At 40.8% G+C, this 16,841-nt stretch overlaps 1 protein-coding gene across 1 annotated transcript; it reads right to left on the reverse strand.

Moving 5' to 3' along the window:
* Positions 1-3,350: 3,350 nt before the first annotated feature.
* Positions 3,351-4,310, reverse strand: LOC110581516 (olfactory receptor 13C7). Its single transcript, XM_021691406.1, has one exon. The coding sequence runs from the start codon at positions 4,308-4,310 to the stop codon at positions 3,351-3,353; it is 960 nt and encodes a 319-aa protein (XP_021547081.1).
* Positions 4,311-16,841: the final 12,531 nt, after the last annotated feature.

Here is a 16,841-nt window from a genome sequence, read left to right on the forward strand (position 1 = left end):
TAGTTTCCAGGGCAGGGAAAGGAACTGGAGATCGAAACAACCACTAATGGTCAATGATTTAGTCAACTGTGCCTATGTAGTGAATCTTTCAAAAAGACCAAAAAGGTCAGGGTTCAGAGAACCTCCGGGTTGGTGAACAGTGAACATAGGGGAGAGTGGAGAGGGCATGGAAGCTCTGCACCCTCACCAATACCTTGCCCTATGCATCTCTTCCATCTGACTATTCTTGAATTATATCCTTTTATAGTAAACCAGTGGTCTAGTAAGTAAAATGTGTCTCTGAGTTCTGGAAGCTGATGTAGCAAATTAAGAGGAAATTAAGGAGTTGGGGGGAGGACAGGAGGGGAATGGGAGAGGGGAAAGGGAACTGCAGAATAGAATACACTAATCATAACGTATAGTCTTATTTGGATTTTGACTCAAACAAATTGAAATAATTACAGCATTTATAAGACATTTGGGGAATATAAAATGCTGGATAATTGATGATTTCAAGGAATTAGTGTGAGTTTTAGGTATGAAAATGGTAATTTATATTTTACAAGAGTACTAGTCATTTTAAGAGGTAAATACAGAAATATTTAAGGATGATATGCTATGAATATCTGGGATTTGTTTCAGAATAATTCAGGAGAGGGAGAAATAATCCTTGGAGTTATAGGTGAACAAGATTGGTCATGAATGGCTCATTTTTGGATCTGGGACATGAATACCTAAGGATTCATTTTATTATCTTCTCTACTTTTCTGTAGATTTAAATCTTTCCATAAAATGAAAGAGAAATTCTCCATGTCTTGGGTCATGTATTATGGTTCTCTTGGAGCATTTGATTTATCATTTCTCTGCAGACCAGCTTTCTCTTTCTTGCAAGGCACATGGCCACACTGCCACATTAGTCCTGCATTTATGTGGTCTCTCAGCTCAAGAGCCCTATGCCAACTTGCAAGGGTCTCTATATCCACATTCATATTCCTTGGAGAGAAAATATGATTAGCTCTGTTTTGGTCAATAGTCCAATCATCTGTGCCCAGGGGAAGGGACACTACTGTCCTCTTATCAGGTACTAAGGAGGAAACAGCTTGCCTCTGGCAGAACTTTCTAGTTAGTTTTCTACAGGGTCCAGATATGCCAAGCTTAGAGTCCTCTTAGGGTCATTAAGCAGGACATGTTGTGACCTAATCCCCCAGGTGAATTGCCTTTACCATCTACCTATCCCAGGGTGCCATACAAATCCCATTATTTTCTTTGTGGTTCATGGCAAAAAATGGGAATGGGAAACACTGAACTAAATAGGTGGTAGACAGATTTCAGAGAAGTTAACTATAATATAAAACAAACTTCAAGATAAGTTGATAAATAGAGGAACTGGAACCTAACCAAGGTCTGGTTTCAAAGCTTCTGATGCTAACACAACTATTGTACATGATTTTTGTGAGGATTGCCAGTGTCCATGGATTCTGAAAAGAGAATATATGCATTATGTGAGCAATGGAGCTTGCATGATGTCACAGTTTGAGTTTGCCAGGAAGCAGACTCTAGTATGGAGATTGCGGGGCATAATATTTATTAGGGAGTGCTCTTGGGATCAACACTGGTGGAAGAGAGGATGAGAAAGCAGGATTGGGCAGAGGGAGGAGTTGCCCCGTGATGTAGTCTCAACAAAGGCCGCAGTCAACCCCATGGGGAGCTCTAGCAGTAGGATCACCCTTCAGAAGTATCCTGTGTAGGGGCAAGATGTTTATATCTCTCCATCAGTCAATCACTGGTTATGGGCTGCCCTAAGGAAGGGGGCACGATCTTGGGGGAGTCAGCTCTCTTCAGCTAAGGGCACTCTTTAGCTGATTCATGAAGGAGAGTGACAGCTGAAGGCTTTCTGAGGGTAGGACTTTCATCAGCTGAAGGAGTCCTGTTGAGAGTCCTGTAGAAAGATCTGGGTGGAAACTAGTTACGGTTCTCTGAGTCAAAACTAGTAAAATGAAGTTTGTTGAAAAGGAATTCTGCTCTGCAAGTATGTTTCATTTTTAAGTCAATTCTTGACTTATAAAGGATGGAATTGATCCCGAATTGATGTCATCCTCCCTGTAGTGAGCTAAGAAGGACATAGATGGGCTCTGTGTTCAACAGGGAAAGGCAAATTCACACCAGAGTGGGACAGATAATACTGGGTTTGAAATGGTGAGACAGGACTAGCCAGAGAGACTGTTTAAAGGCCCACACAGGCAGCGACCAGCGACCACGTTTCTGCCCAGTGTGGACAGGAGAGTGCTGTAGGGCTGAAGGGGGTGGCTGGCTGCATCTCAGATAGGAGAAGCTCAGGACACCCAAGCAAGGCAAGCAGGGAGCATTTATTTTCATCAGGAAATTTTGATTCTCAGGAAAAAAATAGACATCCAGATACCTCAAGGAAAAAGAGGCATTCAGAGTTCACTCCCTCACAGAATCTTTGTCCCTTTTTGTGTCTCTAGTGACTGAGATCCTCACACATTACACCTCTGGACCCCTTCTCAGGTGCTTGGTGAACTGATTCTGTCTTTCAGTTTTATCATTCCACTTCTCCTCAGTCAGCCACCTTGCCCCATCTTCTGCTGGTCCCATGGTGCTGCTGCTCTACTCTCCCCCATAGGTCCATCCTCTAACTCTCCAGACTATCGGGCCAGACTGTGTACTTAAATATGTAAGACTTACTGAGGTCAGGAAAATGAAGCTTAAAACCAGATACCAGCTATGAGTGCTCCTGGGCTAGGATCTTCCACATGCATTTGTAGGATCCGGCTTACTTGCCCTCAAAGGAAATACTCTACATGGAATCTACATGATTCCAACTCCTTGGAGTCTCAGGGGGAAGGAAAGAGCCAACTTCATTCTCATCTCCTGTCTCAGCCCTGCCGCTAAGAAAAACAACATTGAAAGATGTGCCATTTCATCTCCAATGCAGACAATTTTTTGTACTGTTATGAAGTTTTGCCCCACACTGTCTTCCACACCTTCTTTGCACAGAAGGATCTTAGATCTTTATGTAACTCAAAAAAACACTAAGCTGTTTTTCCCAAAACAATGAAGCGACTGCTCACAAGGGTGAATTCAGATGTGCCCAGAACGGAACCAGAAAATTACTACTTGTTTTTTCAGCAGCACCCATTCCATCCCCTCAAGTCTCATCCCGTCAGGTTTTAGATTTCATCATTTTTAGAACTTGGGTCCAGTAGTTGCTAAAGTTCTCCATTATGTATGTAATTCTATTTTCTGGTAATCATTCTTCACATATCTCTTCTTTGGGGACACGTTCTTCTGAGATTCCTGGGTGCGAGAGCCAAGAGCACAGAACTATAGGGACATTTGTCCTCCAGAGATCACTGGGTAAAGCATTTCTGACTCACCAGATTCTTCACAGCAGCCTTCACGTCCTTGTTCCTGAGGCTGTAGATGATGGGGTTGAGCATGGTGGTCACCACCCCATAGAAGAGGGAGGTGAGCTTGTCTGAAACATCCTGCTTGTCTGCCCCCAGGGGGTCCTTGGATTTCGGCTTCCCATACATGAAGAGGATGGTCCCATAGAAGACAACCACCACTGCAAGGTGGGCAGAGCAGGTGGAGAAGGTCTTTTTCCTCCCCTCAGCTGAGGGGATCCTTAAGATGGTGGCGAGGATGAAGATATAGGAGACAAAGATGAACAGAACTGGGACCCCCAGAAAAATCACATTTGTCACTCCCATACTGATCACATTGATGGAGATGTCAGTACAAGCCAACTTCAGGACAGCCAGGATCTCACAGGTGAAGTGGTTGATGACATTGTCCCCACAGAAGGGCAGTCGCATTGCTAAGGATGTTTGCACCATGGCAGTCATGCTTCCAGCTGCCCAGGAGCTGACAGCCATGGGCACATAGGCAGCCTTGCTCATGACCACAGGATACCTAAGGAGGTTACAGATGGCCACATAGCGATCAAATGCCATCATGCCCAGAAGCACACACTCTGTGGCTCCCATGGCAAAGGAAAGAAACATCTGCACGGCACAGGCGGAGAAGGAGATGGTTTTCCTGGGGGTCAGGAAGCTGTCGAGAATAAGGGGGACTGAGGAGGTTGTGTAGCAGATATCCAGGAAGGAGAGGTTCCCCAGGAAGTAGTACATGGGTGTGTGCAGGCAGGAGACAGACACAGTCACCAGGATGAGGACCCCATTGCCCAGCAGGATCACTATATACATCAGGAGGATGAGCACAAAGAACGTTTTCTCTAGCTTTGGGTGGTCTGAGAGGCCCAGGAAAATAAACTCTGTCACAGAGATGGTCTGGTTGGCACTTTCCATGGTATGTCTCTTTCAACAGAGGAAAACACTCGGAGATCCAAGCTCAATATTCTTTGCCTTGCTTAGGTCCAGGGCATCTGGTCTGGAGTTCCAGTTAGGCTGAGTTGTTAGAAAATAGTCTTGAAAGCCCACAGTCTCTATTTCTTCCAAGAAAAAGAAGCAATAAAATCAGAAATTACTTTGGGGCATAGGACATCAAATTTACAATATGTAAAATGGTGATTCTGATAATTTAATGCATTTGATCAGAGATAAGACATATAACACATTCTTTTTCTTTTTAGATTATTTATTTATTTATTTATTTGACAGAGAGAAACACAGTGAGAGAGGGAACACAAGCAAGGGGAGTGGGAGAGGGGGAAGCAGGCTTCCCGCAGAGCGGGGAGCCCGATGCGGGGCTTGATCCCAGGACCCTGGGATCATGACCTGAGCTGAAGGCAGACGCTTAATGACTGAGCCACCCAGGTGCCCCCATAACACATTCATTTTTATGGTTCTATGTCCATATGGCGTTTCATCTCATTCGACTTCTATCAGAAAAGTGACTTTAAGTTTGCTTCATGTTCTCCAACTTTGTGCCAGTTACTAGTGAAATGATCAGTTGTGACCGCATACTTTCTTTCTTCTCTCTAGATCATTTTCACAGAAAACATACTCCTGTTGTTCCCAAGATTTCCTTTCTCATAGGCCCCACCTGCTCCAGGGCTTTCCATCCATCTGTATTTCCATCCATCCACCCACCCACCCAACCATTCATCCATTAATGTCTGAACATCCTTCCACTAAAATATTTGTTGATCAACTAGTATGTGGGTATGACAGTTCTTATGAGAAGCAGGGGTGCCCCATAGTCCAGACTTAAGTATGCTCACAACTTAGCAGGAAAGGGAAGCAGAAGGATTCAGGAGAGGCTAGAGTATCTGAAAAGGTATCTAGGGTATTGGTGGGAATAGAGTTATGGAAGGCTCTTTTGGTGATACAGAATCCAGCTGGGTTTTCAAGGACAAAAAGAGACTGGACATGCAGAGATGGAAAGGGAAGTTGTGCGTGTTTGGTGGTGGTGGTGGGGGGGTCTCCAAAATAACTTCATGAAATGCTGCTATGTCGCAGATAGTGTGAATCAGATATTCCATGAAGATAGAGGACTGGATGTAAAAATGAATAGTGGATCACAGCTTCTGGAAATCTAGTTCTCTCAGATAACTAAAGCAGTCCTTTTTTCCTTATTGTACTGAGTCACTCTTCCTCTGGATAAGCATCCTTATAGGAATCACTGGACATGAGTAGTCCTTGAGCCTTTTAACTCAGCTGTTAGATATGTCACCCAGACTAATATTCTGTCACGGATTATGCTCCCCAAGTAATCTAGTCCAATCCTCTCTCCCACTCTAGATCATTTTCTGCACGGCACTGATGTATGGCTTTCAGCATCAGTTTGACATATTTTCATAATGAAGAGCTCACTATATTCCCACACAGCATACTGCATTATTTGCAGGCTCTAGAGTATTAGAAAATGTTTCTTCATATTGAACCAAGCAGGCAACTTTCTAAGAGTTCCTTATTCATATGATGGTAGTCAGCTTCCTTCTGGAACTGCAGTGAATCTGTGGAAAGTCATCGGGTCTGTAAGGCAGCGATTTGGACTGTATTCTTCTTAACCCTCTAATCTGCTATGTAGACTTCAGTACTTCCTTCCCTCTCTTACATCCTCAGCTTACCCTATTCTGTATTGGGATTATAAGAGATCAAGGATGTTCAAACTATTTAGGAAAGAGAATTATTATTTTTTAGGAAGGAGAAATTCTGTTTTCTTAAATTTAGAACCCTCAAATATAAAACAGAGCAGCTCTTGTTGAAGTGGGGAAGGAGGGCTGGGAAAGTCTGGGCTACTCAGCCAGTGAGGCTCCTTCAAGGCATTGCAAACAATTTAAATGGCGCCCTCTGGAGCCTAACTCTGGGACAACTCCAGCCTTTCCATGGCTATTATGTGAATGACGCTCCCTGGAGTTACACAAGAAGGGGCTCTGAAACCATGGGCCCATCTCATTTCTGAGGGTGTCTCTAAAGTTAGATGAGTCCATTAAATGAGACTGAAAAGTTTCATAGGTTTCTTGCCATCTAGGTTTTTCTAATCCAGGAAGAAGGGGTTTGTGTTGCCCTCGGTCTTTGTGAGACCACTGAAATTTCTTCATCTCTTCCCTTTTCAAGCCCAACCCCTTTGAAAAATCAAGTCAAAGGCTGGAAATGTTACTGTGCTAACAAAAGGCTGAGGATTACTCTGATAAGAACTCTCACTTACCTTTATCAGGAACCTACTGAGAAAGGTTCCCTACAGTTTGGGAATAGTGCATGGGCCAGAAATAGCAACACTAGTTTGAAAGGCCCAAGCTGAGATGTCCACCTCTGATTTGAAGAGGGGTGAGAACCAGTTCTTCCCATCTGTCTTGATTGTGTATTGTAGGCAAAATCTCCAAAGGAACAACCAGTACATGCAGAAGGCAATTTGAAGTCAGTGTAGTAATTGGGACTGTTGTGTTCCCTGAAGTGATTAAAAGTTTGGAAATGGAATCATACAAAGTAAGAAAACTTTTTATACTTCTGGGACAATGTCCCCAGGATCTAATCATGCTGAAAACACTCTAAGAAGACTTCTTTTTCTCTTTCCTTTGTTCTTGCTAGAACTTTCCACTCTTAGGCCACTGAAGGACATCAAGGGAAGCATTTCCATGTCCTGCTTAAATTTCTACAAACTTCAAATTGCTTAAAATTCTTGAAAAGAGCAGCCAGAGAGATATGAATTATTTAAAAACATTCTATGTTCATGGCATCATGGAACCAGCAGCTGTGGGCACAGTGTTTCTAAGCCAAGTGCTCAAGGCATGACTATGGACACTTGGAGGAAACTTCCACCTAGAACCCTGAGGAGATTTCAAGGAGAAGGAGATTTCTGGCCAGGACTTGAGCAGTGGGGGAGAATTTACACACGAAGAGATAGTAAAGAGGTGGGGGAAAGGGAAAACTGTCTTCGGGACAGAGCTTGGCAGGTCTTGGGCTTGAGTTTTTCTTCCATAGCCTCAACAAGTCATTTGTTTGACAAGCATTGTGGAACAGGAGGTATAGAACAAAGTCCAGGGAAGATATTTTGTGCTGGGGGAATCTGGAATGCAGTTGCAGTCTCTAGGATTCCCCTTGCTGATTCTTGCCTACTGTTATTTATGACCTTGTGTAATTCCCTTGCCTTTAGTGGCTTGCTTCCGACCAAACGGTTACACTGCCTTTCTGGGTTTGTCATATTGGAGAGGCCTGTGTGGCAAGGAACTGAGGGAAGTCTCTGGCCGACAGAGAACTGAGGTCCTCAGACCAACTACCAAATCAACTACCCTCAAGTTACATGGCCAACAACCGTGTAAATGAACTTGGAAATAAAGCTCATCTCTCATCCCCAGTGAAACCTCCAGAAGAGATCCCGGCCCTAGTCAACATCTTGATTGCAGTCTTGTGAAAGACCCTGAAGCAGAAGACCCAGCTAATCTGTGCTCAGATTTTTGACCTACAGAAACTATGAAACAATACTCATATGCTCTTCTAAGCTACTATGTTTTGAAGTAATTTGTTTTGCAACAATAAATAACTGATTCATGGAGTATGGTTATGAGCTGTGAGGAAGAAGCTAGGAAAAGAAAGAGGTGACACGTTTGGGAAAATGTTTTTGAGTGAATGGGACCCTTCTACTTTCCCAAAAATCGGTCTCACTGCCAGAGGACATTGGTGATCAGAAGGATTGTCCTCATTCTAGACCACAGCTTGCTTATCTCCCTGCAGCTCTACCTGGGTCCTTGCTTAGCTCTTGGGGGACACACATGACATGGTTGCTTCCTCTTGTGTATCAGCCTTTCAAAAATAAGACAATAAGTCATTGTAGACATGCTCAGTTACACTGAAGATGTGAGCCTGAACTAAGCACAACATTCCTTCCACAATAATTTCACAAGTAACTAACAGTAACTAAACAGTAACTCAATAAATATATGATGAAATCCTGACTAAGAACCATCCTGGGAAACCAGCCCCTAGCATCAGACCACATGGCAGAAGGAATCTTGGGCCTTCAAATGACCTGCCTTTGAGAGGGACTTTTCACTATGATTTAGAGCAAAGAAACGGTAACAAATACAATAACAAGCTCCCAATAGAATACACCTTCCTCTTGTGTTGAGTCTACTAGGAAGTCCATTAGACAAATTTGTGCCTTGCCAATAGCAGTCATTGTAGCTATGTCACAGATAGCTTTTTACTTACAGTGAAATATATACATCTTAGGTGGATCATCCAGTGAGTTTTGACAGATGTGCACACCCATGCAACCCAAATCCAGTCAAGTTAGAGAATATTTCCAACACTGCAATGAGCTTCTTATGCCCTTTGCCAGTCGGTCTCCAATACTACCCTGCCCCCAGCAATCTCCATTGTTCTGATATTTTTCACCTTTTTAGAAACATCATATTAATAGAAATATGCAGGGCGCCTGGGTGGCTCAGTCGTTAAGCGTCTGCCTTTGGCTCAGGTCATGATCCCAGGGTCCTGGGATCGAGTCCCACATCAGGCTCCCTGCTCAGCGGGAAGCCTGCTTCTCCCTCTCCCACTCCCCCTGCTTGTGTTCCTGTTCTCGCTGTCTCTCTCTGTCATATAAATAAATAAAATCTTTAAAAAAAAAATTAAAAAAAAAAGAAACATGCAGTAAGTATTCTTTTGTCTAAGTCTTTATTCAGAATGATGTTTTTGAGATTGATCCATGTTGTTAAATGATTTAGTGGTTTGTCCTTTTTTATTACTGAGTAATATTCCATTATATGACCATCCCAGTTTGTTTATCCATTCTCCTTGTTGATGAACATCTGGGCTGTTTCCAGTTTGGGCTGTTATGCATAAAGTCATTATTAACATTCTCATATAATGGGGTGCCCTGGGTGACTCAGTCATTTAAGCATCTAACTCTTGATCTCAGCTCAGGTCTTGATCTCAGGGTTGTAAGTTCGAGCCCCACATTGGGCTCCACACTGGAAGTGGAGCCACTTAAAAAAGCAAACAAACAAAAAAACATTCTCCTACAAGTCTTTTTTTTTTTTTTTAATTTAAATTCAAGTGAGTTAACACATAGTGTAGTATTGGTTTCAGGAGTAGAATTTAGAGGTTCATCGCTTACATATAATACTCAGTGTTCATCCCAACAAGTGCCCTCTTAATTTTATTATTATTTTATTATGTTCAGTTAGCCAACATATAGTACATCATTAGTTTTTGATGTAGTGTTCAACGATTCATTAGTCGCATATAACACCCAGTGCTCATCACAACACATGTCCTCCTTAATACCCATCACCCAGCTCCCCCAACCCCCCACCCCCCTTCCTTCTGTAACCCTCAGTTTGTTTCCCGGAGTCCAGAGTCTCTCATGGTTTGTCTCTCTCTCCGATTTCTTCCCATTCAGTTTTCCCTTCCTTCCCCTATGGTCCTCCACGCTATCTCTTATGTTCCACATAGGAGTGAAACCATATGATAATTGTCTTTCTCTGCTTGACTTATTTCACTTACCATAATCCCCTCCAGTTCCATCCATGTCGATGCAAATGGTAGGTATTCATCCTTTCTGATGGCTGAGTAATATTCCATTGTATATATGAACCACATCTTCTTTATCCATTCATCTATTGAAGGACATCAAGGCTCTTTCCACAGTGTGGCTATTGTGGACATTGCTGCTATGAAAATTGGGGTGCATGCACCCCTTCTTTCACTACCTCTGTATCTTTGGGATAAATACCTAGTAGTGCAATTGCTGGGTCATAGGGTAGCTCTATTTTTAACATCTTAACAAACCTCCATACTATTTTCCAGAGTGACAAGTGCCTCTTTAATACCCATCACCCATTTAGCCCATCCCCCCACCCACCTCCCCTCCAGCAACCCTCAGTTTGTTCTCTTAACTATAGAGTCTCTTATGGTTTGCCTCTCTCTCTGTTTTTATCTTATTTTATTTTTCCTTCCCTTCCCCTAAGTTCATCTGTTTTGTTTCTTGAATTCCACTTATGAATGAAATCATATATTTGTCTTTCTCTGACTGACTTATTTTGCTTAGCATAATGCACTCTAGTTCCATCCATGTTGTTGCAAATGGCAAGATTTCATTCTTTTTGATGGCTGAGTAATATTCCATTATATATAATTATATATTATTCATTATATATATACATTATATCCACACATATATATACATATATATCCATTATATATATATTTATTTATATATTTTATACACACACACACACACCCCATATCTTCTTTATCAATTCATCAGTTGATGGACATTTGGGCCCTTACCATAGTTTGGCTATTGTTGATAGTGCTGCTATAAACATTGGGGTGTATGTGCCCCTTTAAATCAGCACTTTTGTATCCTTTTATACAAGTCTTTTTGTGGACGTGTATTTCAACTTCTCTTAGCTAAATACCTGAGAATGTGATTGCTGGCTCATAACATAGGTATACACATAGTTTTATAAGAAATAGATCCTTTGCCAAAGCACACCATTTTACATTCCTGTCAATAATGTACAAGAGTTCTCATTGGGGGCGCCTGGGTGGCTCAGTCGTTACGCGTCTGCCTTCGGCTCAGGTCATGATCCCGGGGTCCTGGGATCGAGCCCCGCATCAGGCTCCCTGCTCAGTGGGAAGCCTGCTTCTCCCTCTCCCACTCCCCCTGCTTGTGTTCCTTCTCTCGCTGTGCCTCTCTCTGTCAAATAAAATAAATAAATAATCTTAAAAAAAAAAACAACAGTTCTCATTGCATCACATTCTTGTCAGTGGTGTTTAGCCTACCTGATGGATGTGTAGTGGTCTCATTATGTTTTTTATTTGCATTTTCCTGATAACTAATGATATCAAGCACTTCTTCATGTGCCCATTGGTCATTCATAAATCTTTGTCAATTATCTGTTCAAGTATTTTGCCCATTAATACACTTTTTTGTTGTTTTTGAAAATAATAGTTTGTAGGAGTCCTTATGTATTTTAAATACAAGTCCTTTGTCAGATATATGTATTGTGAATATTTTCCCAGTGTGTGTAACTTCCATATTCATTTTCTTAATAGTGTGTTCTGCTGAGCAGATGTTTTAAATTTTTATGAATTTTATCATTTTTTTCTTTTTTAGTTATTACTTTCCATATCCTATCAAAGAAATTTTTGCCTACTCCCAGTCACAAAGATATTTTTTAAAGTTTTATTATAAAAACCTTTATAGTTTTAGCTTTTATGTTTAGGCCTATGATCCATAGTGAAATTAATTTTAAATTTTTTGTCTAGTGTTCTATCAATTACTGAGAAAAGGATATGAAAATCTCCCGTTCTAACTGTGGACCTACCTATTCCTTTAATTATGTCGATTTTTTGTTTCATATTATTTTGAGGCTTTGTTACTGGGTGAAATACATTTATAATCTTTATGTCTTCCTGATTGACACCTTGTCATTATGAAATGTCTCTCTTTATCTCTGGTAATACTCTTTTCTTCAAGTCTACCCTATCTGATATTAATATAACCCTCCAGCTAACTGATTGATACATTTCTCCATTCTTTCACTTTCAACCTGTATGTGTCTTTATATTTAAAATGCTTCTTTTAAAAGCAAAGCCGGCGGCATCACAATTCCGGACTTCCAGCTCTATTACAAAGCTGTCATCATCAAGACAGCATGGTACTGGCACAAAAACAGACACATAGATCAATGGAACAGAATAGAGAGCCCAGAAATGGACCCTCAACTCTATAGTCAACTCATCTTTGACAAAGCAGGAAAGAATGTCCAATGGAACAAAGACAGTCTCTTCAACAAATGGTGTTGGGAAAATTGGATAGCCACATGCAGAAGAATGAAACTGGACCATTTCCTTACACCACACACAAAAATAGACTCCAAATGGTTGAAAGACCTCAATGTGAGACAGGAGTCCATAAAAATCCTAAAGGAGAACACAGGCAGCAACCTCTTTGACCTCAGCCGAAGCAACTTCTTCCTAGAAACATCGCCAAAGGCAAGGGAGGCAAGGGCAAAAATGAACTATTGGGACTTCATCAAGATAAAAAGCTTTTGCAAAGCAAAGGAAATAGTCAACAAAACCAAAAGACAACCGACAGAATGGGAGAAGATATTTGCAAATGACATATCAGATAAAGGGCTAGTATCCAAAATCTATAAAGAACTCATCAAACTCAACACCCAAAGAACAAAGAATCCAATCAAGAAATGGGCAGAAGACATGAACAGACATTTTTCCAAAGAAGACATCCAAATGGCCAACAGACACATGAAAAAGTGCTCAATATCGCTCGGCATCAGGGAAATCCAAATCAAAACCTCAATGAGATACCACCTCACACCAGTCAGAATGGCTAAAATTAACAAGTCAGGAAATGACAGATGTTGGCGGGGATGCGGAGAAAGGGGAACCCTCCTACACTGTTGGTGGGAATGCAAGCTGGTGCAGCCACTCTGGAAAACTGTATGGAGGTTCCTCAAAAAGTTGAAAATAGAGCTACCATATGATCCAGCAATTGCACTACTGGGTATTTACCCCAAAGATACAAAAGTAGGGATCCGAAGGGGTATGTGCACCCCGATGTTTATAGCAGCAATGTCTACAATAGCCAAACTGTGGAAAGAGCCAAGATGTCCATCAACAGATGAATGGATAAAGAAGAAGTGGTATATATATACAATGGAATATTATGCAGCCATCAAAAGGAATGAGATCTTGCCATTTGCAACGACGTGGATGGAACTGGAGGGTATTATGTTGAGTGAAATAAGTCAAACAGAGAAAGACATGTATCATATGATCTCACTGATATGAGGAATTCTTAATCTCAGGAAACAAACTGAGGGTTGCTGGAGTGGGGGGTGGGGTGGGAAGGATGGGGTGACTGGGTGATAGACACTGGGGAGGGTATGTGCTCTGGTAAGCGCTGTGAATTGTGCAAGACTGTTGAATCTCAGATCTGTACCACTGAAACAAATAATGCAATATATGTTAAGAAAAAAAAAAGAAGAAGAAGAAGAAGGTAGAGGGAGGGGAAGAATGAAGTGGGGGAAATCGGAGGGGTAGACGAACCATGAGAGACGATGGACTCTGAAAAACAAACAGGGTTCTAGAGGGAAGGGGGGTGGGAGGATGGGTTAGCCTGGTGGTGGGTATTGAGGAGGGCACATTCTGCGTGGAGCACTGGGTGTTATGCACAAACAATGAATCATGGAACACTTCATCTAAAACTAATGATGTAATGTATGGGGATTAACATAAGAATAAAAATAAAATAAAAAATAAAATAAGTAAAATGCTTCTTTTAGACAGAATTGAAAAAAATTCTTTTTTACCCAGTCTGATAGTCTCTGTATTTTTTTCCATTTTTTATTAGTTTCAGAGGTAGAATTTAGTGATTCATCAGTTGCATATAACACCCAGTGCTCATTACATCAAGTGCCTTCCTTAATGCCCATCACCCAATTATCCCTTCCCCTCACCCACCTCCCCTCCAGCAACCCTCAGTTTGTTTCCTAGAGTTCAGCATCTCTTATGGTTTGCCTCCCTCTCAATTTTCATCTTATTTTCTTTTGCCTTCTCTTCCCCTATGTTCATCTGTTTTGTCTCTTAAGTTTCACATATGAGTGAAATCATATGGTATTTGTCTTTCTCTGACTGATTTATTTCACTTAGCATAATACCCCCTAGTCCCATCCACATCATTGCAAATGGCTAGACTTCATTTTTTTTGATAGCTGAGTAATATTCTGTTGTATATATCTATATACCACATCTTCCATTCATCTGTTGATGGACATCTGGGCTCTTCCCATATTTTGGCTATTGTGGACATTGCTGCTGTAAACACGAGGGTGCATGTGCCCCTTTGAATCACTATGTTTGTATCCTTTGGATAAATACCTAGTAGTGCAATTGCTGGGTCATAGGGTAGTTCTATTCTTAACTTTTTGAGGAAGCTCCATACTGTTTTCCACAGTGGCTATGCCAGTTTGCATTCCCACCAACAATGTAAGAGTGTTCCCCTTTCTCTGCATCCTTGCCAACATCTGTTGTTTCCTGAGTTGTTAATTTTAGCCATTCTGACTGGTGTGAGGTAGTATCTCATTGTGGTTTTGATTTGTATTTCCCTGATGCCGAGTGGTGTTGAGCAGTTTTTCATGTGTCTATTGGCCATTTGTATGTCTTGTTTGGAGAAATGTCTGTTTATGTCATCGTCCCATTTCTTGACTGGATTTTTTGTTTTTTGGGTCTTGAGTTTGATAAATTCTTTATAGATTTCAGATATTATCCCTTTATCTGATAAGACATTTGCAAATACCTTCTCCCATTCCTAGGTTGCCTTTTAGTTTTGTTGACTATTTCCTTTGCTGTGCAAAAGCTTTTTAATTTGATGAAGTCCCAATAGTTCATCTTTGCTTTTGTTTCCCTTGCCTTTGGAGATGTCTCTAGCAAGAAGTTGCTGCAGCCGAGGTCAAAGAGGTTGCTGCTTTTGTTCTCCTCTAGGATTTTGATGTATTCTTGTCTCACAGTTAGGTCTCTCATCCATTTTGAGTTTGTTTTTGTTGCCCAGGCTGATAGTCTCTGTATTTTAATTAGCATGTTTAATCTATTTCTATTTAATGTAATCATTGATTAGTTAGGTTTAGATTTACTATTTTCTTATTGTTTTCCATTTATCTCATCTATTTTTTTGTTCTTCTGTTCTTCTTTTCCTGCACTCTCTTGGTTTAACTGAATAGTTCTTAGAACTAATTCCATTTTAATTTATCTATTGGCTTTTTGGCTATATCTCTTTGCCTTATTTTTCTAGTGATTGCTCTAGAGATTACTATATACATCTGAATCTTTTAGCTGTCTCAAAATTATTACTCAAACAACAATATATAAATCAATCAGGAAAACAAATTACTAAATCAATCTCGGTGACAGACTACTTCTGCCAGAATATTCTAGGTACTTGCTATTCAAGGTGTAGTCTAAGAGCAGTAGTGACATCACTTGAGATCGTGTTAGAACTGCAGAATCTCTAGTCCCACTCCAGATTTACTGAACCATAATCTGCATTTTAACAAAATCCCCAGATGATTCATATGCACATTAAAGTTTAGGAAGCGTTGTCCTCAGTAATTAATTGACATTCTGTAGTAACACAGTGCAAATATTAGACATACGAGGATCCCTATTTGATTATGTCCATCATTTCTTGTAATCCACCATACCATGATTGTCTTCAGTCAACTTGGGTAGTTTTGTTTGCTCCTATTGTGAGTACTATCCCCAATTGGCCACAACCACACAACCAATCTTCTGTTGTACTATCAGTTGCTTGGCTTTCTGCATTATTCTTAAACCTGATGCTTCCCTAGCCCCCTCTAAGTGGAAAATATACAATGCTTTTGCTCCATGCAATGCCACATTTATTTTATTTTTCTGTGAAATGTTGTCGTCTATCTCCACAGCTGTGTTGTGCTTACAGTGGAATAACTTCTGGACTGAAATGATAGCTCTCTTGAAAGCAGGACAACCTGATCCTGAATCTCTGAAATATGACCCTACTGTTGGATACATAGTAGTCATAGGTTGAGTTTCCCAAGTAATAGACTCTGAGGAATTCAACATATGAATTTTAGTGGGACACAGACATTTAGTACATAGCAGCCCTCACTGTGTAAAAGCAGCCCTGTCTCCTCCTGATGACTAGGATCAGTTATACATAATTAGGATAGTAACTTCTTCCCTTGCCTCCTGGTCTCTTGGCATAAGAAGTTCAACATGTCTAGGGCATAGCCACAGCTTTAAGTTTAGTAGATATAACAAAATAGAAAGTCCTTACAGAAATAAGTCCTGGGGCACCTGGGTGGCTCAGTCGTTAAGCGTCTGCCTTTGGCTCAGGTCATGATCCCAGAGTCCTGGGATCGAGCCCTGCATCGGGCTCCCTGCTCGGCAGGAAGCCTGCTTCTCCCTCTCCCACTCCCCCTGCTTGTGTTCCCTCTCTCGCTGTGTCTCTCTCTATCAAATAAATAAAATCTTTATAAAAAAAAAAATTTTAAAAAAAAAAAAAAAAAAAGAAATAAGTCCTTACATTTATGGTCAATTGCCTTTCAACAAAGGTGCCAAGGCAATCCAATGGTGGGGGAGAGATAGTCTTTTCAGCAAATTGTCTGAAACAATTGGATATTCATATGTAAAAAACAAATAAGACACTTATTTCACACCATACAAAAAGTTAACTCAAAATGGATCACAGACCTAAATGTAAAACTTAAAACTATCTAACTTCTAGAAGAAAACATGAGAGAAAATCTTTGTGACCTTGGGTTAAGTAAAGATTTCTTAAATAAGACATGAAAATTTATTTTTAAAAATTGATTATTGTACTACAAAATTAAAAACTTTTGTTTTTCAAATGACACCATAAAAATGAAA

The sequence above is a fragment of the Neomonachus schauinslandi genome, chromosome 13, assembly GCF_002201575.2.
Source record: "Neomonachus schauinslandi chromosome 13, ASM220157v2, whole genome shotgun sequence".
Classification (NCBI taxonomy): Eukaryota; Metazoa; Chordata; class Mammalia; order Carnivora; family Phocidae; genus Neomonachus; species Neomonachus schauinslandi.

Excerpts from the sequence above, each read along its gene's own strand:
- LOC110581516 (XM_021691406.1), bottom strand. The coding sequence starts at position 4,310 with ATGGAAAGTGCCAACCAGACCATCTCTGTGACAGAGTTTATTTTCCTG.